Source organism: Branchiostoma floridae, chromosome 10 (assembly GCF_000003815.2).
Source record: "Branchiostoma floridae strain S238N-H82 chromosome 10, Bfl_VNyyK, whole genome shotgun sequence".
Lineage (NCBI taxonomy): Eukaryota > Metazoa > Chordata > Leptocardii > Amphioxiformes > Branchiostomatidae > Branchiostoma > Branchiostoma floridae.
Window position 1 is genome coordinate 8,311,105 of NC_049988.1, and position 15,465 is coordinate 8,326,569.

Here is a 15,465-nt window from a genome sequence, read left to right on the forward strand (position 1 = left end):
GTCAGGGTCATGCCTCCTCGTAATTTAGAGCTCGCAGACTCGTCGTCCGATCGAATCGCGCCTAATGTGAGGGGGGTATAACGACAATCCTTACATGCGTTCTATATACCATAGTCTGACAGCTATCTCAAGAAATCCCAGATTGACTCACCCCCTCTCTTGAGATAAACATCGGTAGGTGCATTGTGACATCCCCCATGCGGTTATCAGTGGCAGTTTGAGGTTTCTACATTTTCCACAGGCAGCTCTTCAAACCGTAGGGTCAATCACTATTTAGAGCCATGTCAACACACAGACCACGAGCCGGACTGGGAAAGTCTGTCATACATAATCTTCTGGCACATGTTGGATGGGAAGATAGTAATATTTCATTTGATTTAAGATCTATTTCCTCCACAAATATGGGGCAACAACAAAACTTTGGGCTACAGCAAAACGTTGATGATCAATATCATATGTTCTGAGAAGATGACTTTTGGCACACTTTTGCCATGTCAGCTGCATGGGATCTCAGCCAATATGCCCGACATCATGACTATGCTTATGTGAGTCGGTAGCAAAACAACAGTGCCGGAATTCCCCTCGCCTTGTGTTTGATGTTGGCAGGGAAATTTCGCAACTTTTTCATAGGGGGGTGGGGGGTGGGGAGGGGTAATCCATCCATAAAGTCAGCAGCAATAGTGCTCGTCACAGAAAAGCGTAATCATATGCAAAGTAGGTATCATTTAACATGACGATAGAAAAGCTTTCCCGTGGTATGAAACACACTGCCCATCATTAAAAAAAAAACAGATATATGGGAATTTCTGCACTTTTTTTCACAGGGCTAGCTCACATACGCAGCCCTGGTGCAATGCCCATTGTAATGGTCTAGTAAAGAAGCTCTCAAATGATATATCATACAATAAAATTGACAGAACAACAGCGGATATCATAAGCGATCGAAAACAAGTTCCCTAACTTTTTTGTGTTAAATTTGTGTCTTGCACATACAAACCGAGTGAACAATCAAACCAATGATACCGACATTAGAGCAAAAACTTGTGACACCAAGAGAGAGACGCCCAAAACAATCTATTTTACATGGAGCGAGGTAATAAGTGGCAGCGATACTTATGCACGGTCCGTTACATTTCTTAGAATTAAGGTGTAAAATGTCTACTAAAACCGTAACCTACTAAACCGGCTTCATATCGTCTAGATTTATAGCACCTTTTATTTAACTCGTCCAGGGTATTTATATGTATACCGGTTTGTGTCTGGTTGACATCATCTAAACAATGTAGTACAACTACCTATCTTATCCCCTATCCTTGTGTACAGGTGAAAGCTTTTGGAAAAACACATACCTGTCTTTGTTAAGGAAATCATGGTTGATAAACGGCTTTGTTGCCATGGCCGCGTTTTGTATACAAACGGAGCGGCATCGACGTTTACAAAATAAAAGGTCTATAAAACCGCTGTCAGGTCTTAAAATATTTACTGAGAACACTTACGCTATGAGATATAATGATGATAGTGTGACAGAAATTGTAGAGTTGCTTACCTGATTCCAGGTACCTGTCCATGGTGTGTTGCAGGTCTGGTACGGGGAGGGGAGGGAGGGTGTCCTGATGCTGCCATGTTCTCTCCCCTAATGCCTTCAGGGCAAACTGCAGAACCATGCGGTGTAGCCGCTCCGGGATCCACTTGAACTGAGACAGACATGAGACAAGTATATAAACCTTACTGTTCACCTCATCTAAGGTCGATCGTGTTTGTATCTTGTCGGAATGGCGCGTTATTCTAGGGCGTGACGGTGGTGAGGAGGGGCACCGCCCATACCGCGCCCCTGCTGCGCCTATTTAGAACGATCTACCTACACATACTTGTCTAAATAGTACACGATATATATCGTATATTTTCCTCGAACCGATCGACCTACCTGCACCCATGTGGACAGAAACTCAGACAGACGGTTGTAGAACGAGTGCACGACTTGCGGTAGCGACATTTTTGGGTGTCGTATTTCGTCTGCAAGCTACTGGCGAACACGAGACCACACCGCACTTCGAACAATCTTCCCTTCAGAATAATTCCAAACAATTATTCCCAGCTGTTTGCGAAGACGTCGGACCAAGCGCGGGACGTTGTCGCATGGCAGGTAGATGTTGTTACACGGGCCGGGTGGGGGCAATATTTCACGCCCGAAAGGCCACGAGTGACAGACAGACAACAGTGCGGGGAAGAACCACAAACGCCCGCGAGGTCATTTCGGTGACCTGATCACGTTTTACTTAACATGCAGATAGCAGGCATTTCAGGAACCTGCTGTATTAACGCAAGGCGAATAGATATCTGGGTCAGGGACGGTACATTAATCATCTGAGGAGAGGAGCTAGCGCGAAAAGAGCACCGTCAAAAAAAGCCACCAATGAGAAATGGTCTGTCTTCTCTCTCGTGGGGCAATAATGAAAAAAGATTGTTAAACTGCACCTAAATCTTTTCCTAATTCATTCATCTGACTCGAAACAATATCTGAATGTAGGATTAGTAAATAATTGTGTTTAAGCTGCGATGTCTTTACAGATGAAAAACATTAAGAATAGGAGTTCTTGTTTACTTAGTTATAAGTGTGTCAATAAGTGGCAATAAGTATCTGTAGAATTGTTGCCTTTCCATGTTTTGCATTTACTAGTTGTGGCGCAATGAAGTTCTGGTTTCTATGCATGCAAAGATATGAATATGCAATAACAAAACGAAAGACTACATGGTATATCCCCCAAAAAATTCATAAGCCTTTTCTTAGCAGTAATATTTCTACATGCCCCCCACCCCATCCCCGTTCATCTCCGAAAGACATCTTCCAAATACTCAAAAGAAACCGTTACTCGTTGTAGTGACATATCTGCATGTTAGAGTAAGACATTGATTTTGGGATTTCTTGGAAACAAGTCATTGCTTCCTGTGTGCAATTCTCATTGCCTCTCTTGCATATTAGTTGTTAATGATGGCGTCAGGACGACGAAAATGCGCGTAAGTGCAATTTAAATTATTGACAACGTTGGCGTTCTTCGCTGGTTGGTATATTGATTTCCATTTTGCCACTGTGAACGAATTACATTGTCATAGACATGAAACGGGATAAATATCATAGACCTTTCCGTCAAAACGTATTGACAAAAGACAGATATTGAAAGACCATTAAACTAAGAAATATACAAATGCTCAATAAGCGTTTTGCAAATTTGGTTTAGTATCAATAACTATTATTGAAAATCTCTTTATCCCATTTAATTCTTCGTAAACCTTGCGCGAGTAAAAAGAAGGGGTTGTAATTTCTATAAACGCACGAATTGACAGTGACACGGGAATTGCTTTGTTCCAGCCCAGGCAATCTATCATACAGACAGTAATGACCTTGAAGTCTCCAACTGTCTGGTCTGGTTTGTCGGGAACATCCATTTCAATTCCGGGGCTGACATGATGATCTGCAATACGGGTTGGTTCATTTTATAATATGAGGGGTCCAGATGTATTTTCATTCCAGGCAGAAGAGAATTCAAAGACGATAAAAATCAAGTATCCGTCGTATTTGGCTGTGCTAATCAGCAGTGAAAATGGAATAGTCTAAAAGTAATCTCAATTTCGCCTCTTGTTATAATATCAAATTTACATGTATCGATAGCGCGCGTGACCTGAGTTTATCTTTAGATGTCACAACTCATACATTGCAAAAATAGGCAAATATAGAAAGGACTACTTAGTTATTAGAATTGTGACACTATTAATTATGTTAGGCCTTACTCTTGTGTTAACTAGGATGTTAAGCTTTATTTTATACCTCTATTTTGTACTTCGTGTAATAGTTGTCGCCATACATTGCACCATGTACAGTGACGGAGGTACTGTTTCTGTTTACATGTCATACTGTTAACGCAATTATAACTCAACTTTCCTCTGATTGGTTTGCTTGAATTTCGGCCTGTTAATAGTAATTGAAGTCCCAATGAAACATGACGATTTGGGCCCCCTAGTGTTATTTTCAGGTACTGCAGCATTACAGTCCGACCCCCTACTAGTACCTGAAAGTAACGTGGTATCATCGTATTATCCATGGATAGCTGGTCAGCAAACCACCATAGAATGGTTGACCATTTTGGGGAGGGAGATTGTTGGGAGTGTTCAAGGGAAGATAAAAGGGCAGGGAATGGAAGGATCACTAACATGGAATTTACAATGAGTATGATCAATGTTTCCTAAAATAGATCGTCATTCTTTCATGTGTATTGGGGCCTCAGGCGTCAAGACCTTCCCCTTAAAAAGATTTATCACTCTTGAAACAGTTGGGGTGCCCGATCAAATTCTTCGGAGTTCGGACACACCTAGGCCTTCTTTCCTATCCGGTCACTTGACCAGTGACCAATTTTTAATCTGTGTTCAGCTACTTTGGTTTGGTTTCCCTCAGTTGGGAATGTACAACCTGTCCTCTTGGCACGAAGACGGAACCCCCAATTACGTCCCTTCCGACAGACGAATGCAATACTTTACAAAATGTCCGAGCCGCTGGGATCGAACCCACGGATCCATGGAATTGGATCCGAGTTTTCAAGCAGCGAGCTCGAGGTTGCATTACCACTCGGCCACAAAGAAATATTCCCCCGAACGTTTCAAAACTGTTGTTCAATGCAGCAATGCTGCTGAAGTCATAATACAAAAACGACTTGGGCCTGTTCATAAATCATCGATGTATAACAGTCTGTTGCCCCTCCCCTTCATACCTTATATTTCTGCAGTGCTTCCGCGCTGGTCGCAAACCAGACAGCATTACTGAACTGACCAACTTTCCTGCTGATTCCGACTATTCCTGCTAGGTGGCGCAACGTCTCCACTACTGTGCTCAGCAGACTATCAATCGTAATAAGTTCCATGGTTTTACTTATGGAATAAAATAACCGGTGTTATGGTCAAGACACACAAGTGACAAATGGTATCCCCGCCAGTTCAGCTGGGTGGTATGTGTCTATAAACGTCCCCTAAGGGGGAATACTATTATAGACAGAAACTGGTTCGGTAGGTTACTCCATTCATGTCATCAATCTCAATATTGTGGACTTATTGCAACCATTACTCGTTTGCCAGTTTTAATAGAAGGGCCGGAGTGACACATGATTGACATTAAAGTTATGATGTGCAAATGTGGATGTGCAAAATAGCCTTACTGTAACTCAAACTCCTTTTATTTTTGACAGGGATTTTTTTGTTTCTTTAGAGCTGTTACAAAGTGGAATTCGTTGTCATTCGTTTTCGTCACAACCCACGTTTTTGTAATTGTGAACCGCAATGTCAAGGGATAGGTGAGGTGAGGTGAGGTGAGAAACCGCAAGGAGATAAAGACAAGAGACAGACGTCTCTAACCTAGAAGCGTCGGTTGTAGTACAACAGTTTGTCACAAGGTGTCGTTTCAGAAAGGTTGTTGATGCATCTTGGTCGCTGTCGCATTTGTCCAGTCACAGATATCCTGTCTGACATCAAAATCCATTGTAATGTTTCTTCAATTTATTGAAACGAGTATCAAGTGTTAAACCCCAGCACGTTTATATTTAAGAGCCCAACACACCATAAAGAGTAAGGGTGACCCAATGTGTTGGCAGGCTCATACCTTCTTTCTCGACCAAAAATGTCGTGTGCAGTGATAAAAATTCTGACCACCCCTCTTTGATGCCATTGTTGGAATGATCTTGACTTAAGATGATTATTCCCAGTTTGGTCATCCCTGTAAATCACACAACCACTACCTGGCACGACTTTCCTTTCTCAGCCAAGTTTTCTCCATAGTTACATCATTGTTCGTGACTTCTCCCCGCCCCCGTCGGTACGGTATAACCACAGGCTGAGTCAGGCGCCCTGCCCCCAGCCCGATCCGGTTGTCCCGTCAGGGAACACACCGGTAGTACGGTGATATTTTAGGAACTCTTCCTGATTGATTGTGATGAGTAAAGCTTGGACTCAGTACAGATTAGCCTGGTTACCAAACCCCAGCCCGATCTCAAGTATCTATTGTGCAGAAAGATATATTTTGAGGTTGGGGTATGGTATTGGCTAAGTACAGATGGGTTAGTCCATTTATGCGATGTTTGTGGATTGGGGGTAAAGTATTAAAGTACAGTTGTCGAAAAGGGAAAAAGAATGTCACCCTTTATCAATTTGACAATAAACGACGTTTCCACCAGATAATTGTCATAAAGTTTCATGATACGTGTTTATTAACGTCTTTGTCTTATCTGAGGTCCTATCCTATCCTATCCTATCCTATCCTATCCTATCCTATCCTATCCTATCCTATCCTATCCTATCCTATCCTATCCTATCCTATCCTATCCTGTCCTGTCCTGTCCTGTCCTGTCCTGTTTCGTTCTAAACTATTCTATTCTATTCTATTCTATTCTATTCTATTCTATTCTATTCTATTCTATTCTATTCTATTCTATTCTATTCTATTCTATTCTATTTTACTCTATTCTATTCTATTCCATTCCATTCTATCCTTTTCTATTCTATTCTATTCTTCTCTGTTCTATGGTCTTCTACCCTACTCTACTGTACTTAACATACCCTACACTTTCCTACTCTACTATACTACACTATACTCTCCCATGCTCTATAGTATATATACTTTGAATGTGTGACATTTGAGTTATATGACCGATCTATATTTGTATGTGTTTCAGGAAGGTCATAGACTATTGTAGACTTTTTTAATGAAGGGTACTCAGATCAGTTATGTTGATCAGAGGACGACGTGTAAGTTCGCACACATGTACGAATTTTTCAATCCAACTGGCCCAACATCCCGGACAACACTTACGAGTGTGTCCCTGCCAGTCAAACGACATAGTATTAATTTCTTCTCACGACCTCTGACTTGTGCTCGTCCCTCACGGGGTTTGTCAGCTGTCACGAGTCGGGCAGCGCGCCCCGCCCACGGTGTAAACCATCGCCCCGCCCCGCCTCTAGTACTGTCCTGACTGCCATATGTGCTGCGGTCACAGTTGGACATGTATCATTCACAGTGAGCCAGCTAACTACGACAGACACCAGTTTCTTTACCAACAGTGCGTATGTTCTTGACTGCACTCTTATGCTGTAAAACAGTTGTGAGTACCCAGCTTTTGAGTGCCGTGACCCGGTACAGGGCCGATAGTTGTTGAAGAAAGCTTCTGTCATCCGCCTGACGTTGTTGACGGTGAGTACATGACAGTATTGCCTGGATGAGACCCTAGCCGTGGTATCTACAAAACAAGATTACCCCTGCCAAAAAGGATTTACAACAGAGCTGGTAGACTCTTGTTCTGCAGTGTAGTGCTCACGGTGTCTGTCGGACACACGAGACCACCGACCGCTACGACACCGTCAGACGGGCCTAGGTGCGTACCTACCGCCGAGGGCAGACAGCGAAGTGCACGCTGGATTAAGCTTGTTCGGGAATAGACACTGTTGTTGCACACGCGTCGAGTACAATTTATAGCAGGGCAACGGGTCATTTCCTAATTTTACGCTGGACATTCCAGACCGTCGACGCGCGGCTGTGGCTTTAGATTTGCGGCGCGACCTGAGTCATCCAGGCGGCATCCGGACGACGTCAGCCCCGCCGGCACGGCATCAGCTCTTCGGTGATGACGACAAGTCCTCTTTGTCTTTCATAAAATAGTTCACGTATATGTAGGACAGTGTCCTAACTCGTCAGAATTTGTCTACGTGACTTGAAATACGTTCTGCTTTCATTTATGGCGCTGCAAAGCAAGTGGAAGACAACCTAGTTCAGAGGGACTTCCTGAAAAAAATTTGACAGGTTGCGGTTCCGCTTGAAGAGGAAATCACCCATTACAGTTCAGAGCATTTCTTCATCTAGGGTGCAACTCCAAACACGGACATTGTACGTAGTATAATTCGGAGCTTCTAGGAAACGATCTTTCGCTCTTGTGAGTCTTCAGTTTCTGTGTCTGACACCCAAGACCGTCGCTATGGCAACGGCAAGATCACCAATAGAGGTGCTCCTAACAGAGGACAAACTCCAGGACTTTCAGAGGAAAGCGGCGATGTCCACCGAGGACGAGGAGGACAATGACTCGGGCAGTGAGAGTTCCACGTCGTTGCACTCGTTCGGTCGGCACGGTGCCGAGAAGAGGCCGCAGAGGAGGAAGAAACCCAAGCTAACAGGAGTCAGCAAACAGAGACAGCAGGCAAACGCACGGGAGAGAGACAGGACGCACTCCGTCAATACAGGTAAGATGTCATCTACACGGAAAATGTTTATTATTATCTGTACAAATTTTGCCAGCAGGGGACGGACTACCAAATGTTCCTATTCACTTTTCCCCTAGAAAATATATACTAGTGGAATCGAGCATCACAGCATACAACTGCATACACGCCGTAAACTATAGGAGTCTTGATTTTTTTGTGGAGAGATATGGACGAAACGTCGCCACTGTCAGAGAGCTATTTTCTAGAATATCCGGGCACTTTTGTTGGTCTGTCCCTAGCTGACTGTTTTCCCCTTCCTTCCCCCTTTAGTTGACTCTGAGAGCAATCGCGAGAAAGCCCGGACTCAGAATTTGAACACAGGTAAAGCACATAACTTGCATGTGGACAATATTGTATACCAGTTCTTCTAACAAAATTTTACGAAGACGTAACATACTGTACTATACTATACATGCACTATACTTAAAATTATGTACTATGCTATACTAGACGTATAGGAACTTTTGTGTAAGAGTTACCTGTCCTATGTTTCATGAATTTGTAACGAACGATTGATAACAGTGATAATCCATAATCGATTTAATGATTGTTTGATGGGTAAAAAGATTGATTTATTGACGTTAGAACCACAGAGACGTTGACTAACCCTGAGACTATTGTAACACCCCCACCCCCTCCCACCCAGCCTTCACCACCCTGAGAACGATGATCCCCACCGAGCCTGCCGACAGGAAACTCTCCAAGATCGAGACTCTCAGATTGGCGACGTCTTACATCAGGTGCGTACAAAATAGTACACCGATTTTGTCCTTGAACGCTGATTCTAAAGAACTCGTAACGTTTGTTGAAATCTCTATTTCATATAGGAACATACAGCGTTACGTATATCAAAGGTGGAAACACACTTCCTCAGTGTAACAGTGAACTTATTGAGATTCATGTACTTAGCTTGTCATGTCTTCTGATACATTCCCTTCTTTCCCATGTATACGTTCTTTTCAACATATCTATGCTTCAATACCATAACATGCATGCTGATTGCTATCCCCTTAGCAACTTTTGGACCAAAATAAGTAGCAGATTTACAATTATTATAATGGTTGCCGTTTTGGTGTCAAGATGGAAACTTTCTGAGAAAGACTAGACGATCTTTAGATTCTGCTGTTATGAATATTGATGTTCACTTCATTCTGTGTTTATGGATTAGTGTAATAGATATTGCGATTGCGTTCTCGTTTCCCCAGTCACCTGGCCACGGTCCTGATGTATGGAGACGGGTGTCTAGAGGCGCAGCCGTGTCTGAGAAGACAACAGTACCTACATCCGGGCACTGAGAACAAACCAACCCCTATCTGTACCTTCTGTTTGGCGCACAAAAAGAACACGGTAAGTTTTTCTGTATATCTATTTTACTAATGACACATTGTGGATTGACTTGAGTATTCGTAAATTGCTATGGGAGGCTCAAAAATAAATCCCAAAAATGTTCGTCCCTGGGTGGGCTCGAACCACCAACCTTTCGGTTAACAGCCGAACGCGCTAACCGATTGCGCCACAGAGACATCGATAACACTGAAAGTTTTCAGAAAGCTTCCGAAGTTTAACATAAATATTGATGCCAAATTTTTAATCTACGAGGGATCATTTATGTTTGAGACAAGTTCTAAGACAAGACATAAAACAATTATTCATGTAATCTTCCAAGCAAATAGTATACAAATCTTGTTATGGTAGATAGCTCACGCATTATGTGGTACCTGCACTGATATTAAAACTTACCTTTGGTAGTATTTGTACACTCAAAGTGGCACACATAACTTTTATTCAGACACAATTTATCATTCTAAAACTAAGGTGAAATATGGCTGCTACAATTAGAAACGCGGTGTCATATCAAACAATGAAAATCTGGAGAATCATAGCGACTTCAAAACTTCTTGAGTCGATAGTGCCCACCCACTACATGGTGTTGCTTAGACGTGATACATGTAGTGAAGGCTACTGTTGTGTAAATCTTCTGCCTCCAGAAATAAACTGTCCCTAAATCCCCAAACAAACCCTTTCCCATCAGTACTGATGCCCCTACTGTGTATTTTTCTTTCCACCGCGAACAACCGACTCTTCGACTCTAAGTATGTTGGTAAATGTTTACCTCCTGAGTCACCTCCAATGTCACGAGTGTGTGCTGGGACGGCCAAACAGGCACTTCCCAGCCTTTTCCCTCTGCTTATCCCGCGAAAAAATAACAACAGATCGTCCGCAATGATTGATGTCAAAGGTCAGCCGACACTGATGACTTCCATATTGTCGCGACACGGCTCGTGTAAACTTCGGCGGGCTTCATGTGTCGTCGGTTCGGCTTTCATCGGAGGATAATCGGGCGGACAGGTCGCCACGTGTGGTGCGCAGGTGTCAGGGACCATGACAACTCTGTCCGGGGAAATATTTTCTAAGGTCCGTTTTATGTTTCCCGCCTCGTAAAGTTCACTGTACCTTATTTCTTGGTACAGAATAGGGGATATTCGGCTTGATATGTGATTTTCGGTTTAGTGGCCTACCATGTTCAGTCAAATTTGTTCATACAATACCAGACGAATTCGAAAGTGTGTTTGGACACCACTTTTGTTATACTTTATTTTAGAAAATCCACATGCTGATTTCACATTGAACCTCTACCTTTCGAGTTTTGAAACTTCGCGAACTAGAGCAAAGGCTCTATATATAGATATACAAAATACTAGTATAACTTTCTGGTATGACGTTGCATATGCGCATATCAAAGGCTAGATGCTGTCCTTATACGGTGTACAGTCGGGGAAGAATACAGCAAAGGCTGTTAGGGCGTGGCCTGTACATAATATACACGCTTCAACATCGTCAGTCAAAATATTGAAAAACAACAACTCTACAACCATTTCTTATCTGTTGGTTGTCTTTTTATGTGAAACTTAAGAATACATATGTTTCATCACAAGTCATTTTCTTGTATCAAAAGGCTTTGCTGCCGATTTTTTCAGGTGAACCCCATGACAGGTGCATCATTGAGAATGTCAGTAAAGAAAACTGTACTATCTGGGAGGTGTCAACACCTGACAAGTGTTGATAGTGTTCCCCACTAAACCCTTGCTAACATCACACCTTCCCAGCGATAACATCGAACAAGTCTTGAGTGAAATGGACCTTATTTTCATTGGAAACTCTCGCCCGAAATAAACGCGTCGCTAACGGGGTAAGATAACATTTATGGAGAGCCCCAAAATGTGTAACATGTCAGCTTAGATTCCTGCTTGTCCAAAACGCCGTCACTGAAAGTATGAAGGAAAAAACCTTGACTGAAAATTGCTGAATAATTTCAAGGACAGAGTTGATATAAGACCGCATCCAATTTATTACGAACCAAGAAAAAATTGGTAGCCTGGTATCCAGCCGTATTAATGCTAGTTCACCTTTATCCGCCGGGTTACCTTTATCCGCCGGGTTACCTATATCCGTTGTGTTTCGAAAGATGACATTTAGGTATATCAAGTCAACAGAGGGCTATTCAAAATTGCAATGTATTGCAGTTTGAATCCACCCTTGATCGACTTACTAGTAATACCCTGTTTTTGTTTTAAATAATAACATAGGTTACCCTGCGGATAAAGGTGAACTAGCGTTATAGCTCGTCTATCCTCTGTGAATATTTGCATATTTCTACTTTCTCTCTGCCTCAGGAACTATCTAACGTTGCAAACTTTTGGAATCGTTTGCCAAAGATTTGGTCACTGTTGTATGGCTATGAGGGTCCGAGGAACACACAACACGCTGTTTGTTTTCCAAGATGATTTAACGATTTCGATTTAATCCAGCCATCACGGGATAATCATGATGGATGGATTAGTAATGGGTGGATTATCAGATATCTCAAGGAGCGGCTGAGATATACGGTCCCCAGCTGTGAAGTATTAAGATTATGGTTCTATTTTGGATCTCCTACGTGAAAAAACTCGCCCGAGACCACAAGAATGTTGACAAGGAATTTTAAACGTTGTGCGCTTGGCAACAGGGGAACTGAGAATTAGACATGCCCCAGTAGAAACAAATGATAGGATGGACCAAATCAGACAGATACAGCAACAGTCTTCTTGCACCTACGAGTAATTTGAAGGGAGGAGAACTTGTGAAAGACACGGTACCACCTACAATTTAGATAAGACAAGAGTACAAGAATTCTCAAAGAGAATAGGTAACACACAATACGTCAAGAGACACAAATTCAACTGAATTTTAGGGGTTCCCAATCAAATCAGACCATATTAGTTTTTACAACTCTTTCTTCAGTTAGGAACAAACGTACCGATTTCTGTTCAACCCCTTTAGAATTTTTGGACCGGATCGTATGTGCAAGCGATACGGTGGTAGATAGTTAAGATTTAGCTGAACCAGACCCCATATAATTATAAGTCTGTGGTAGGTCACTGCTGCACTTGCTAGTATAAATCCACACACATGCTGTTTTGGCAAATGCTTCGTTTATGAGCTGTTTAATTCGGGAGGTTGTTGTCTCGGTGGGAGAACTGGTTAGATTATTTGTTTAATCAGCAGCGCTCATTCGGGTCAACGAAAGTGTCACAGAATCGAGTTGAAATCCGAAAACAGTCACATAGACAGTCGACAAAATAACATAATTACATCTGTACTAAATCTTATATACGAGTATGGTGCATTCTTGAAATTTCTACTCCTAAATCGGACAACATTGAAAACCGAAAACAGTCACATAACAGTCGAAAAAATAACTTAATTACCTATGTACTAAATCTCTTATACGAGTATGGTGCATTTTTTAAATTTCTATTCCTAAGCCGGACAACATTTCAAATTCTAACTGTCGACGTATTATAAGGAATATTTCTTGGACTGTTTCAGTGCAAAAGGTGCTCAAAAAGAAGGAGAAACAATAAAATGACAATTTTTAGACCTTCTTTACGTTCATATTGTAACAATCGTACATCAAAACGTTATTAAGAATGTATCGCCCAGCTCACGTCTAAATATGGTAACCTTCTGAAACATTTTAAACGACATAGCTGTGACTATTTTCCCAACGTTTCTAACAAATATAACACAGCTACCTCATGCAGAAGGTTCTCCATACAAAACATCACGGCGTTCAAAGCATACGCGCCGTGTTTCGCATACTTCCCCCTATCACTCTGTTTACGGAAGATAATAAGTGTCGAATATGAAGAATTCTAGCTATATATACATATACGTTTTCATATTTCTGACCCAGTGGTCACCCCAGCAAAGACACGAAAGCGCGCGGAGTAAAAATACAAAGGCGTAAAACTCGACACCGTATATCATAAATCGACATAAATACCCGGGTACCTTGACCCCCAACGCGCCATATTTCCAGCTTGCTATGCAGACTTGCGTGCGTTGCGGCAATTTCAACTCGGAAACATTTTGTTTAGGATGATGAGTTGATTTAAACCTTTCGTCTCCTCTTTTACTGGTGTCCCAAAACAAGGCAAAGCAGCCTATGGCACACGTCTCAACCGTCACTATAACAGTACACACATACATGTACAAATACTCAATAGACAATACGGTCGCAAATATTCCCTTGTATTTTGAGCATGTGGTCCGTTTTGTATGAGGTATATTGAAGACATGACATGTACATGATTGATTCTTATTGTATGTCTCCCCCTTTCTGTTTTGTATTGTACAGGGAAAGTGCGATAGGGAACGGCCAGTTTTTCCGCCAGGCATGCGGGAGGTCATGCAAGGTTACTTCCAGAGTTGATGCCCCCTCCCCCATCATCAGTTAGTTCTTTATATAGTTTTTACGTTGTACAGTATTTAGTAGTGTTGATTATAGATAGATGCCAGGGACTGTTGTTGTTGTCACGAAGAAAAAGCCTGCTTGTCGGGTGTGTTTTATGGATTTTTAAAAGATTCTGGAAATCTTTTCTCTGCAGTTTGCAAGTTTGTCATTCTTTTGGACCCCATGTTTTCTTGTCATGTTTGAAGCATATATATACTATTTCGACACTGTTCGACGTTAGAAGAACGTAAGGGTCTTAGAGGGATTTTCAAAAAGAAAGAAGGACAACAATTGAGCTTCAAGAGCTAATTGAAATGCTTCGTTTTGCTATTGTCTTCATATACAATCAGTGTTAGCTGTTTGAATTGGACAACTTCTCCCGAACTTTGAACGTTACACCACATCCCAACACAGTGTGCAAAATACCCACTTGCACACTTGCACATTGCAACCACTTTTTGCTTGGTGCAACTTACTTCTAAACTAAGGTTGCACAGTGTGCAACTTAGATTTTGAGCCTTTGAGCCTCAGACCTCGATTTTGTTGTCGATTTACTTGGAAGAAATAAATAATCCATTTCATATCAGCCAAACATGTACTACACATATATGTATTGTACATTTTGTCTCAAAAATCAGTGAATTGTAGGTGGTGCAACTTGAAATTCAGTTGTGCAACCTAGTTTTTGCCCCAGGTTGCACACTGTGCAACCTGGCTGAGAAAAGTATTTTGTACACTGCAACATTAACATTAGAGTCATTATTTAAGACAAGCTTTGATGACAAGTTAGCCATACACATTTACGGTAACTTGTCACGTTATGATCTCCTGTTGCAATTCTAAATCTGTTCCTTCCGTATTTGTGGAATTAGGTCGAATGCTCTGGCTAGCATTTTGGACACGTATAACCTTGAATGTTGCGTTAAAACATAAAATAAGGTCAACACTCTTGAGCCTTGTAAGTTTGTTTCATAGCTAGTAGTCTTCAGTACGTTATAACTTATACTTGTAATTATAAATGTTCAAAAGTTATGGACCTATGTTTTGTTGTTGGCTGTGTTACAAGTTTGCTTCCTACTATTTCTTGTACAGATCTACTAAGTTTTAACGTGTTCTCTAAAGTCTACTGTGTTGTAACATTTGGCGCTAGGCGTCAGAACTGAAAATATTGTTACGTAATAAAACATTATAATATAATATAAAGTATATTCGCTAATTCACTGTCTTGGCTCATATTTTTTAATATACAACTATTGCATGAATTTACTTCAAAGTGTATTACATTATCCTTAGATTTTGTACATATTTTTGTTACCTTATACGATAACTAGATTAACGGCATTTTTTTAAAACCTTACGAAATATACCTTCTTGAATATCGTCGCACTTACAATTTTCACTTG

The 15,465-nt window shown here is 41.6% G+C and overlaps 2 protein-coding genes and 1 non-coding gene across 6 annotated transcripts in view; 1 reads left to right on the top strand and 2 right to left on the bottom strand.

Annotated features, from left to right (window-relative positions):
• The window catches only part of LOC118424498 (peroxisomal carnitine O-octanoyltransferase-like), a 17,947-nt gene extending 13,002 nt beyond the window's left edge, over positions 1-4,945 (bottom strand). Inside the window, exons 1-2 of one of the 3 annotated variants that reach the window (XM_035833075.1) lie at positions 4,761-4,945; positions 1,547-1,694 (exon numbers count right to left, since the gene is read on the bottom strand). In XM_035833075.1, the coding sequence (XP_035688968.1) occupies positions 1,547-1,694; positions 4,761-4,910 (298 nt within the window). In that variant the 5' untranslated portion in view covers positions 4,911-4,945. Of the gene's footprint in view, positions 1-1,546; positions 1,695-1,924; positions 2,247-4,760 lie in introns of those variants that run through there. The other 2 variants (XM_035833074.1, XM_035833076.1) reach the window with 2 other exon arrangements.
• Positions 4,946-6,966: 2,021 nt separating this feature from the next.
• On the top strand, positions 6,967-14,467 carry LOC118424513 (transcription factor 15-like). 2 transcript variants are annotated; one of them, XM_035833091.1, is made up of 5 exons: positions 6,972-8,265; positions 8,557-8,607; positions 8,933-9,026; positions 9,492-9,633; positions 13,967-14,467. In XM_035833091.1, the coding sequence occupies exons 1-5, from the start codon at positions 8,004-8,006 to the stop codon at positions 14,039-14,041; spliced, it is 624 nt and encodes a 207-aa protein (XP_035688984.1). In that variant the 5' UTR covers positions 6,972-8,003; the 3' UTR covers positions 14,042-14,467. The 2 variants fall into 2 exon arrangements, with proteins under 2 accessions (XP_035688985.1, XP_035688984.1); XM_035833092.1 differs by lacking the exon at positions 8,557-8,607 and having other exon boundaries at positions 6,967-8,265.
• On the bottom strand, positions 9,736-9,809 carry Trnan-guu. The gene has a single exon. It is a non-coding gene; the product is annotated as a tRNA-Asn (tRNA).
• Positions 14,468-15,465: the final 998 nt, after the last annotated feature.